Source organism: Dicentrarchus labrax, unplaced genomic scaffold (assembly GCF_905237075.1).
Source record: "Dicentrarchus labrax unplaced genomic scaffold, dlabrax2021, whole genome shotgun sequence".
Taxonomy (NCBI): Eukaryota; Metazoa; Chordata; class Actinopteri; family Moronidae; genus Dicentrarchus; species Dicentrarchus labrax.
In genome coordinates, this window is record NW_026136715.1 from 13,761,806 (window position 1) to 13,774,723 (window position 12,918).

At 39.8% G+C, this 12,918-nt stretch overlaps 1 protein-coding gene across 5 annotated transcripts in view; it reads right to left on the bottom strand.

Annotated features, from left to right (window-relative positions):
* The window catches only part of cacna2d3a (calcium channel, voltage-dependent, alpha 2/delta subunit 3a), a 110,561-nt gene that overhangs the window by 58,294 nt on the left and 39,349 nt on the right, over positions 1–12,918 (bottom strand). For 4 of the 5 annotated variants that reach the window (XM_051426196.1, XM_051426195.1, XM_051426194.1 and 1 more), the window contains exons 5-6: positions 3,767–3,929; positions 204–335 (exon numbers count right to left, since the gene is read on the bottom strand). In XM_051426196.1, the coding sequence (XP_051282156.1) occupies positions 204–335; positions 3,767–3,929 (295 nt within the window). The remainder of the gene's footprint in view (positions 1–203; positions 336–3,766; positions 3,930–12,918) is intronic. The other variant, XM_051426197.1, reaches the window with a different exon arrangement.

Sequence of the window (12,918 nt, forward strand, 5' to 3'; positions counted from 1 at the left end):
AGATTCCCACACATCCTTCACTCTGCTTTAGGCAGACAGCAATTTAATTACACACACACACACACACACACACACACACACACACACACACACACACACACACACACACACACACACACACACACACACACACACACACACACACACACACACACACACAGCTACTACCTAACACACATACACCGTCACAAACAAACACTTACCTGGGTACTGCCTGAAAAACCCTTTGGCACTGCCAAAGTACTGCCATATGAGTGATGGGTCCCTCTCAAAGTTATCCACAAACACTTTATTCAAGGCCTCGGACCAGTACACTCCATTGACAATGGCAGAGTCTAAGGATTGGCGGCAAAAAGAAGGAGAGACAAAGACAAGTATGGAGAGTGAAGAAAAAGCACTATTTGAGTTAAGAGGTTAAAGTGGAGAGCAGATGAAAAGAATTAGAGAGATAAGCAAGAATATGAATAGGAGAGAGAGGAGACGATTCTGGCCTACAAAGGCAAAATGCAGTAATGCATATTTGGTCAGAATTGACATAAGACCAGTATCTGACTTTGTGTCAACTGTTTTACAATATAAATATGTTATGCCATAATTTCTGTGAAACTTCAGCTATGTAGTTTCTGCATTCTGGCTGCAGCAACTGCACTTCATTTATTATACTGATTTCAATAGACATATCAATAGTATACAGGCAGACACCTAGCATAACAAACATACTATATTTGATTCCTATAAGCTATGAACAAGAAAGCTGAAAGAACCCATTTTGCTGGCTGCAGTTTGTCCCTGCATTTCACAAAAATCATCGAATATATGATGTAAGTTCTACTGCAATTATTTTGGGGGTAAAATGATCAGTCTAAAAAGCTATTAAATGAAGGCATTATAACCTTTGCATATGTTACAGTTTGCCAGCCAGTTTTGTTTTAATCTCACTGTTTCTGTAGTTACTCCTTGCTGCCTTTGTAGGGCAGTATTAATGTGTGTGCATGTGGAACATACAATATGTTTCTCTGCAGGCATGCCCATGTGGCTCAATATTTGCTATAGCTTTTGCTTATAATTCTATCCAAGCTGATTGTGATATATGGTGGGTAATATCCAATCACTGAAGCTTCTTTTCAATTTCCAGGCTGAGAGAGTCATGAATGTAACTGGTTAGTGACCAGACAGCCAAGCTTATTGCAGCCGCTTACTACCACAGTTCTGCTTGGTTCAGAAGCGGGGTGGGGAAGATGGAAGTGGAAAAGGATGAACAGACAGACAGACACAATCATACAGTAAGACATACACAAAAGCCTTTAGAGAGAGATACAAAAGAAAGCCAGGAAGGCAGACGGAAAGGCAGGCAGAAAATTACGGGGAGACAGTCAGACAGACAAGTACCTAATGGACACAGAGAGAGAAAAGCAGATAACAGATTTCCCATCATCTCTTATGCTGGCAACATTGTTCTGCTGTCAACAGTCATGCCAATAAGCCATGATTGAATTAGTCTTCTGGAAGCTAGCACACTAAAGCCCCCTCTTGATAGTAAACACCCATCCACCTCTATGGAGTGGAGTGGAGGGGAGGCTGGATTTGATCCAGGCCCCATTTACACAACAATACAGTCACTTCTGGTGCAGTTTGAGTGTCTATTACAATCTGAACTCATCGTTATGAGGGAGAGAGTATGGGCTCTACTTTCCCTCTAAGCTGTCATTTAAATTCATCATAACTAATGCACTCCTTAATTTAATCTGATCAGATGGGGCTCCCATGATTATATATATTCACACATGCGTGTAGTAGTAGAACTATGTAGGTTTACCACTGAACCAGTCAGAGTGATTTGAGCTGATATCAGCCTCACTTTATTAGGTTACTACTGATGATTACAAGAGGAGTAACAAGGCCTAGTAGAAATCACACGTGAATGCGAGCGCTTCATCTCGGAGAGTATAAAGGTAAGTGTATGGACATAAGAGTGCATCCACCTGCTGTAAATGTGTCTAGGCTTCACTGCATCCATGGTACATGTTTCTGTCATGTAGCCTCATGAAGTATGATGGCGTGGGTTGTGTTTTGGTTGTGATGCGAGTTTGGAAGATGGATGTTTGATGTGGTGTGTTCCTCCTGCGATTAATCTCCGGGGAGCATGCAGCTCTCTGCTATCATGGACTTAACCTCTAATTCATCACCCCTGCCACCAAACCATTTATGAAGTGCACAGGCTACAGCAAGGTCTTCAGCAGCATAAAAACCAGGTTCTGACTTGCTACAGTATACGTGGGGGAAGGCCATATTTAGACAAAGAATAGCAGTACATAAAGAAAACGCAGCCGTATCCTTCATTACAATAAAACCACTGTGTTGGTGAGGGTCTCATTGCCAGACTGCAAGAAAGGCGTACCTTGTTCAACTTCGGCTGCAATGCAATGCAGCATCATCCAGGAACTGCACTGGTCAATCAGATACATTTAAGCACAGGTAGATTATTTTGTAACATGAATGCCGTAGTTCTACTGATTGCTACCGTGATAACTTTATATAGCTGCAAAATCTTCTATAAAGTCTTGTATTAGTACAAGTCGCAGTGTGCAATTTTTTGGCATCTGATAATCCTTCAAACCTATGGATGTGTTACTAAAACTAGACTTCCTGTACCTCATTTCAACTTCTCACCTGCACCTGTAGCAACACACCCACACCTGCATGTTATTGCATAGTATATTTATTTAGCTCAGTGCTATTTTCTGTCTGAACACCTGCTGACTTCTTGGCTGAAAATCAAGTGAATGAACACATTTAAAACATGTCAGTGCTTGAGCAAACAGGAAAGAAAACATTAAGATTCCTTGTTCACAATACCGATAATGCTGTATTTGTAGTCGTACAAATGTTGCAAATGCAAATTTATGCCAAAAGGAGAGCAATTTAAAAATGTTTCCAAAGGTTTTAAAGAATTGTTTCCTTCCCTCAAGCCAAGCCCCTTGTTCTCCTTTTGCAGAACTTTACCCACCAACGACGTCCCTGCAGTCTCAGCCAATACATCCACGTTATCACTAGCAGCGAACAAAGCCTGCAGATCTAAAACTCTTAAAGCTCTGTGTGTGTGTGTGTGTGTGTGTGTGCACGTGTGTGCGCGTGTGTGTAATTCTACACATTTGCCTGTGAATCAAATCAAAATTACTCTTCCTCTCCCTGTATCGCTCTGCCAGCCTGCCAGCTTCGGTCTCCTAGCTCTTTCATTCAATTTCTTTCCATTTCATTCTCTCTCCTCCTGCCACTCTCACTTGCGTTTTCTCTTTTTTCCACCTAGCTGTAATTAATCTGTTGCTCAGACCTTCCATCAGTCTGACTTAACCTACTTTCCTTCTCATTTACTTTCTCCCTCTTTTCCTCTCCCTCGCTCTCCATATAATTTCTTTGCCTCTAGTAGCTGGGTTAAGCCGACATGACATTCACTCTGTCCACTGAGCATTGTACAAGGCCATGACTTCATTGGTTGGACTTGAGTGGATGGCAAATTAGCAGAATGGCTGATTATTTAACTGCTAATTAAGTCAGTGTGTGGTAGGGATGATCCAAAGAGTTACAGTTAATGAACTCAAATCCTCGTACATCCATGTACACCAGCACACATACTGATTGTTGTACTGATTGCTGTTAATTTTTAGATTGGGGTTCAGGAAAATATCAGTTGCTGGGAGGCTAAGATGTACATATATTTTTAACCCTTTCTGCACACTTTCTCATGAATTGGAGGTAGTGAACATACCTTTGTTGTACATGTTGGTGGGCACCTGGACCACGCTGAGACTGAGGTTGACTGACAGGTTGTTAAAGTGGTCATTGGGCTGCAGGATGAATTCTCCTCCCAGCTCTACGCTGTTCCCCTCTTCATCCACCTCGTTGATCAACACTGCATTGAAGTATTCATACTGGAGATAAAAAGAAAGAGATGAAGAGAGAGACAGAAAGAGAGGCAGTGATGAGATTCCACACACACACCTAAATACTGGAGTTCATTGAATTTTTCATTCAGAATTATCCACTAAATAGAATGACTGGGTCACTCAAGTGCTGAGTCATGGAGTAGGTTGCGTACTGAGGTAACCTGAAGCCCTGGATCATCCCAGACGTGCATGTTGTTACAGTGGAAAGCTGCTGAGTTGACAAATCTCCCCTCAGATCCAACTCTCCCTCCTAGCTAGATGCTGCATGTGGGGCTCTGCCTCCACTGTATTTTTAGTACTGCGCATACTTGGGAGACTATTAATAAATCATAGAGCTAGATAAATATAGAGCACATGGCTGCCTATATCCCAAAGGCTCTGAAGTCTGAGATACTACACGGGGGCACAGCCTGCAAAGGCTATAGCCAATGCACAACCAATGACAACAAAGAGATGAAGATACTCAAGCAAGTAAAAGGAAAATTTGACATTTTACAATAAATTCCCAAAGGCATGAGCATTTTTGTATGTTTGCATGTAAATGAACTACACATACAGAGACAGTAAAACTAAACATAAATTATGTTAACTCAAGCTGGAACAAGTGAGTTTATGACAACTTTTTAAGGTGTCATCTATCTTTGTGTATTCAGTTTAATCTTGAAAACACTAAACTGGCAGTGCAGTCATTTTTACTAACCTGGCCTATAAAACTGTCATGTGTTAAGTCTGTGTACTTCTTTCTAAGTAGAATTTAAAATTAATTTCACTTTGATGACATCTGAAATCTGAACCAGGTCTTAATTCACCATGCAGACATTTTCTTTAAACTGATAATGAATATATAATTGTCTGCAACCCAATTTCAGTCATGTAGGTGGCTAGCATAACAACTACAGTCAAACTGGCTGATTTGAGAATATCCTTTATTATCTCCTTAAATAAAAATATATTTTACTGTTCTTACTGTCAGTAGCAGCAGCACCAGTTCAGTCCCTTGCGTAGGTGAACGGTGGTGATTGCATGGCTTAAGGCCACATTGATTTCTCTTGTAATGACCAAGAAATAGGATTTGAAAAAGGCCTCTGAGAAGAATGAATTGCCATTCTCAAGAGTCCAATACAAAGCCTCACTACACGTGTTATCATTCAGAGGGGGACGGACACTCTCTGATTTTTTAGAGACTGACAAGACTGCAGGACCAAGCAAAGAATGTATAGAGAAAACAGCGAGTGTACATTAAAAAGTCACCACACCTTAACTATTCATCACCAAATCCTGCCACCAGCCATATTTTATTGTCCTACCACTCACTTCAGAAGACTATTTCTTCTGTATGCCTCACTAACCCCACCACCCCTACCCTCTCTATTCAAGCAACCAGTAACCTTCATTTGGGCTAAATCTTCCCAGCTCCTCCTGAGGAACACCATCATCCCTTCAGCCCGGTGCAAAACATAGATAAAGCCATCAATTAGGCTGGCAAACGCTGTGCCTATCGGTGTAATTAATCAGGCCTGATTAGGCTTATTAGCCTTTTATCAAGGGGAACACTACCATTTCAAGGTGAGGGAGCACAGTGTTGCATATTTCTGCCTTTATTTCCCCTCTTCTCTTTCACCTGCTCTCTCTATCCCTGACACAAAACTTAAAATGTGTTTTGAAAAGTACAATCTTCTTAGCTTTTTTTGTGTGATGATGAGTGATACAAAACAAAATACTAATTTCCAAAAGGTCAAAGGGTATGGGGCCATCGTGAGATTCAATAGACAAACAACATGGCAACCTTTCATACACTGCCAGTCAGTGTAGGACACAGGTTTCTTCAGTCAGCATTTAGCTGTCAGTACAAGACATTAGTATGCAACTCACTTTTGGGTCTTGACCTACCAATTGTGAAAATCTGATCTACATTGACCTTTACGATGTTTGGGATACCAGCCATTTTCTACAACCAGAATGGTACCTATTCTTTTCAGTGCACCGGGCTGAACAGAATCTAAATTAGTTGACTTTGACAAGGACTTTTTTATTTCAGTTTTGCTGCATTGCTTTGGGGAACCACTACAACCTTGTGCTTTTAGGATAGAAAAATTAACAACCAAGGAAGTGAGGGAGAAATTTCAAACTCTCTTCAAAATATCTAATTAAAAAATGTCTTTTAACCTGACAGGTCAGCTCTGACAGTGAAACTGGTATGGAAGCAAATAAATATTTATTTAAAAACGCTTTTCAATACAAAGATAAAGTGCTTCACAATAATGGTATTTAGCCAACAGGCAGGATAAAAAAAAACCTCATAGTTTAACTATCTTTAAAGGTTCTATATGTAACTTTCAGAAAACTATTGTTAATAGCGAAACCAGTGGCAGTATTTTTTTCTGCCGATAATGTTAGAGAGCAAGCTAAGGTTAGCCAGCCAGCTCAAACCAGCCATGCTGAATAAGGGTGACCAGCATCCCTACAAAAGGCGTATAAATGAGTTCCCAGGAAACCAAGAAAGTCGGGGAAGGTCTATAAGGATATAGGGATATAACACAACAAGGCAAAATGACAAATTATAGAATACGATAGAACTAGACAAAAGAAAAGGATGGACACGTAATGATACAATATAAAAAAAGGCGTCAAACTGCTGTATCAGCAGCATAGGAGACATATTCGGTTTAAAGCAGCCATCAATATTCTAAAACAGTGGATTGGACTGTATTTAAAAAGAGTATGGTTATAGTGATGAACACAAAGATTGAACAAGCACTGTGAGGGATTCCTAGCATTTTCCCAGCTTGGGATCAATAAAGTATATTTATATATCTATAGACTTTGTCTGTATTTGAACTGTGATCAAAACACTGTTGCCACTGACATTAGAGAGTGTCCCATGGCATTAAATCTGGTGAGGTTGCAGGATTGACGACCTTCAGGCGGTGGGAAACTCTGGCACAGCTTCTCAATGCAGAGAATTGCTTACGTGTCCTATTCACCCATCTCTTACTTGCTCTGTCTGCACCTGACCTCTCTTCCTCTGGCAACTGTATCTTTATTCCCTGCCAAAGCAGGCCATGGTGTCCAGAGACAGCCTTAATTACACCCGATTATCACCTTCACAATGTCTCCAGGTCACTTTCAGTATGTTGTTTGCCAGTCTAGAGAAATCCTTCCAAAACAAGCATTGCAAAGAATACACGAATGACCTCAGAACTTTACTTTCAACTTAAAGTGCCCTTTAGTACACCTGTTCTTATCTTTGTGATTAGTCAGTTATTCTTAACACTTCATTAATTCATTTCTTTGGTTCCTTTTCAGCCAAAATGTTCATTCTTTTCAAATCATTCAACAGCTTTACCAAGCCCACATTATCTCCCTGTAAATGGTGTAATGAGCAAAATGGAGCTACAGGGAGCTGTAAAAAGACTTTTTCATGAGTCATGAGTTAGATGTTGTCAGACTTGCTTGTTGGCAAACAAAATAACTTTCAGTGTAGAGGGAACCAAGATTTGACCTCTACACATCTTGAGTGGCTACAGCCAAAATTAGGATACTTAAAAAATGTAATAAGATTGTATAAAATGTATGCACACAGACAACGACACACACGCATTGTGCACAGAGGCAGAGCCAACAGCACCTGCAGCAGACAAGACCCCATTGCGTCTCTTTCTGCCATTGTCTCGTTAGTAACTGTTCTATCATTCTCACTCTCACTTCCTCTGTCCCCTGACGTGATTTATCCCTTTCCTTTTCTGGCTCAACCTGTTTCCTTCTACCCATTGTTCACTAGCTGTGTGCAATCCTCATCAAGCTCCTCACCACTCAAATGTGCTCTCTTACGCACACAGCTCTCATTGGGACGGTCTGGCTACTATCAGCTCTATCTGTGAGACCATTGTTGCGAATACCAGGTTGTCTCTGTCTGGTCCCCCTTTCCATTTGTTTGTCTCTCCCATATCGCTGGCTGCGTTCCATATTCCCTCTCTGTCTATAAGGAATAAGAAAATGAGATAAATCTCAATTATAGATAGCTATAGCTATAGATATTAGAATAGCAAAGTTAATTTGCAAAACGTGTAAAGAACACATCCATACGTGTACATTGGGAAAATATTGGGCAGACACTTGACTGCACACACAAACACATACACCCATACACACGCACACCACACAAGAAACTTTTAGTTTTCTGAATCCAAGACAGTATCCCAGACAGAAAACAACAGTTACTAACAACTCGATTCAGAGAAACAATTGAAGTTGTGCAGATGTCTCTGCAGGTCTGGCAGATGTTCTGGCTCTATACGCTTAGTAAGTCTCTTGAAAGACAGTGAGAGAAAAGACAAAGACAAGAGAAAACACCACCAGAGGCATTAGCTGTAAAAAGTACAGAGAATATAAAGTCAAGTAAAAAAACTTAAACAAACAACAGTTAATGAGTCTGCTAATAGACTTATTTAAATTCACAGCATGTGGGCTTTAATTTTGATTAAAATTGCACCCATCAGCTTTTGAGTTTCAATAGCGTGGGAGTGAGCGTGGGTGTGTGAATGGAGGCAGGGGCAAACCATGGAGTGTATGTATGTGTGTGCATCTGTCCATGCTCCCAAGCATCAATTGTGTGGAAATGTGTGTGTATGTGTCCAAGTGTGGGTGTATGTGTTGAGTAAGTCAATTATGCCATTCCAGCATTACAGTGAAGGAGTGCCCAGTGCCACTAATGCAGTCCCTGATCATGGTGTTAACAACCTGATCTTTAACGCTGCAGTGCATTACGCTGAGAGATCGCACATGTTCTATCAGCACCCACTCACTCAGTGTGGTACAGACAGTGAGGGAGAGGATGAGGAGTAGTTACTGGAGGTAAACAGCTGAGAATATTTCAGTTCCCTGTTTCAAAAAGCAAAAAAGAATAGATAGATTTAAGGTTTGACAACATAAACAAATCAAAAACATAACTTTAATTGATATGTCAGCACAATACACTAAGGATACACATTTAATATAAATTATAATTTTATACTTTTATACTGTGTTTTCCTTTCCCTGTTGTCTTTGGTTTCCTGTATTCCTATGGGTGAATAACTTCAAAATTCCTTAATTTTTGTAATTTTTTACATCTAAACTAAGTACTCCATAAGGGTAAAAAAGGAGGAAGGAATACATTTTACACAGTAATTACATGGAAGTATTCAAAGATCACACCAGAAACAAATGGTTCAGTATTTCATGTGGGTCAAGTATCAGCTGGTTCAGTTGCCTAAACCTATTGGTTTTCGTACAGAAATAATTACTTGATTAGTAATTAATCAATTGAAAGAAAATTCATTGATGACTATTTTGATAATTGATTAACAAATTTTATTCTTTGCACATTTGCATAAATAACAATAAACCGTATATCTTTGGGGTTTTGGACTGTTGGTTGGACAAAACAAGCTCACTTTCGACTCAGAGAAATTGGCAAATGTCACTATTTTAATCGAGAAAAAAAAAATTGGTTGCAGACCCAACTATATACATTAATAACATTATAACACTACACTATTGTTATCCCTCTCTGCTGCGCTCTATGCAACAACTGTATGTTTGCTCTTATTGGAGAAAAAAAAATCACATAATTAAATCCGCAAAAACTAGGTGAATAATTGACATCTGATACTCTCAGTTTAATATCAAGGTTTTTTAATCACTTTTATTTATTTTTTAATTTTTCTTTTCTTGAACAGGCTTTTTCATTTAATGTTTTCTTGAATATTGTCTTTTAAATTAATTCTAAAATGTTTCTTGTTTTAAATAGTTTTTTTTTTTTTTTTTTATTTATGTTTGTTTATATTCCTGTTAAAGTTAAATAGTATGTAAAACATTATATTAATAAACCTGCTTCAGTGCATCTATGGACATGCATTTCACTGGTTTCTACAGACTTTCTACAATTATTTTGTGAGTGCTGCAAGAAGGTATTACAGTGAGGCACACACTTAATGCTAACTTTAAATACTGTTATTTCGCTGCAATCATTGAGTTGAGTGGATTTTTATTAACGTTATTAATTTAAGCTGCATACCATAAATTAATTTATAGCATGCTTCTTTTGAAGCATTTATGTAATTTTTTTAAATTATAGCCTCATTATATAGGGCCAAAGCTGTGGTTGTCAGTGACAAAAATGTGTTAAAGGGGAACTTGGCAACTCTAGCCATTTCTTCGCTGGTTTTCACTTTTGTCGTTGCATGTTTTCTCAACGAGCTCCCCCTACAACTCTGGGACGTATATTTCAAAACACTGTCGTAAAAAAACTCACTTGCAGCACCCTCCTCCTCCTTTCTACTACTGCTGATTTGCATTTGTTGCCGGGCAACTTTTTCGTGTGGAGCAATGTCTACCGAGGCGGGTAATACATTCATCGTCACTTGTTCTTATAGCCGGCGTGGCTAACCGGTATTGAGGGGGGCGTGTGCGTTTATGTGGAATTGCCGAAAAGCAGTTTGTGTTTCTCACTCACTCTCGCTTCTCACGATACTTCCTATTTCCAACTTAACGGGAAGGTAGTCCCAAAGTTGCAAGCTTGGTTTTCCGCCTGGGGACACTAGGGGGAGTGGGGAAGGTCACCATTAACACCGGAACAGGCCATTTAACCATCCAAATGATTTCTAAAAGGGTTTATCGAGTTGAAATAGTTGCCAAATTCCCCTTTAAGAAAGACACACTTACACACACCACATTACTCACAACAGTCCCACTCACCTTATAGAAGAGCACCTATGGAGCTTAGCAGCCTACGTGCACACAGTCATGACATGCACATAAAATATGTAAGTTTGTGACCCACATGCACAGACTCACATACAAATAAAATCACACTCCTGTTGATTTTGATAAATACTTTTGCTGCAAAGAGCACAACAGTGAGTCAACAGCCTCAAGGAGAGAAGAAAGACAGCGAGACAGAGAGGACACCACATATGAAGCGGGGGTTTGACCGTGACGCTCCACCCTCTGGTGTTCACTTTTAACTCTCATCTCCACTTCGACTCTCCTCTTTTATTCACCCACCTCCATAATTCTTTCCTTCACGGTTGGGGAAGGGGGGAGACACCACTTCCAGAGTGTGGAAATGTGACTGGAAAACAACCAGGGGGCAGGGATACAGGTAATCAGTGAGTAAACAAGACAGAAGATTGAGTATATAACTTGGGAGAAGTAGGGGTTCATATGCTGTGTTTACACTCTTGTGCATCTTGTACTTTGTGTGTGTACCCACTCTGACACAAACAAGACCAAAATCTATAGCAGCCACATGACGCTAAAATGCTTATTACACACCTCAAGACAATTATGCTGCAGAGTGGTGTGTGTGTCAGAGAGAAGTAGACAAATTCTTATTATTATTATCAAACCAGTTGTATTTTTCATATTAACAGTAATACTTGCTAATACTAAAAAATAGGTTATTTAAGTTCTATCCACCAGGCAGCCAAAGTTCTTTGTCCAAAGAAAATTAATAATTAATTTGACAACTTAAACTTATCTCTCCAGACACTCTCTACACTTAGCACTGCATTGTGAGGAGACACACAGGTAAGTCATGTCAGGTAAGAGACAACTTACTTGCTCTTACCTGACCTACCTAAGCTACTGTGTGATACAAGAGAAGCAGCTTCAGCTCTGATTGTTAGCTGTGTGATGCAGTGGGTTGCACCATAACTCTTTGAAGTACATGTTCAAATTCGATTTTGGGTTTAGCTCATCTAAAAATATGCTACCAAATACCACATTTTTGTTCTGGTTCTTCATTGATAAAAATCCTATGACATAAGCATTAGTGCGATAAAATGATGAGCAAGAGATGCCAGTGAATGGTAATACATTTCTGTTTGTTCTGTCAGGTTCATGAAAGAAATATTTCTTCAAAAACTAATTCATTCTTTTAAATGAGCTTTTTAAATATCAGTGATTTCAGAAACCTTTTTGAACACGTCTCTTGTAGACAGAAGGTACCTTGAAATGCTTTGAGTGTGAAGTTGGCAAGCAGGTGAGACATAATATGAAGCAGCGGAAGAAGCCGGTATGTATGTGTGTGTGGTGTATTTGTGCATTATATGTTGGGCAGTCAAGACCAACTCTTGAATAAAAAGGCTTTAAAAAAATCCCACCTCCGCATCACTGGCCATGCATGTGACATGGCGGTGAAGCGGAGGATACTCCGGATACACAGGCACACACACTCAGGTCAAATAATTTTTGCCAGTAATAAGAAGAGCAAATTGGGAGCAAATCAACGAGTATGTGGCCACCTCTTTGCACTCTATGGTAATACCCTAGACAGGGGAGTTTGAGAACAAAGGAGAGCGAGAGAGAGAAAAAAGATTAAGCATTTCTCTCCCACTGCTCCCTCCAGACTGGGGCTACATTTTCAGTCAACATCAGGCTTGGCAATTGGCTGTTTGTCTCCAACCTCCAAGGAAGGATTTCATTGGCTGCAGAGGGCATGGGAGACTGCTCTCTGCTTTCCTATTTACAGTACATGAGCATTGCGGGTAAAAGAGCAAGGGAGGAAAATCGCAGCAGATTACCGTGCCAATTTCACATGGAAGCAGAAGAGCTCTGGAAAGGATAGATAAGGAAATTCCTATCAAACCGCTGCCAGCCAAATATGTATCCAATAGCAAAAAAAAACACACAAACATTTTATAATAAACCCCGAATAGTGATGGAGGAGGTTTCACCCTACAGCGTAGATGTGGTATTTTTAGCACAGCTGGTCATAATTACCATCTATTCACCATGTTCTGCAGTAAAAGCTCTATTAGAAATGCCACCATCAGAGCTGTGCAGACACAAACACCTGCACACATACACAGGTGTACACATACAGGTGCTCGCGAAAATGCACACGCATATTAATAATGCATGCAAACAGCAACCAAAAAAAAGCTACAGCAGTTTGTGATCACAAATAAAGAATGTTCAACCATTTCAT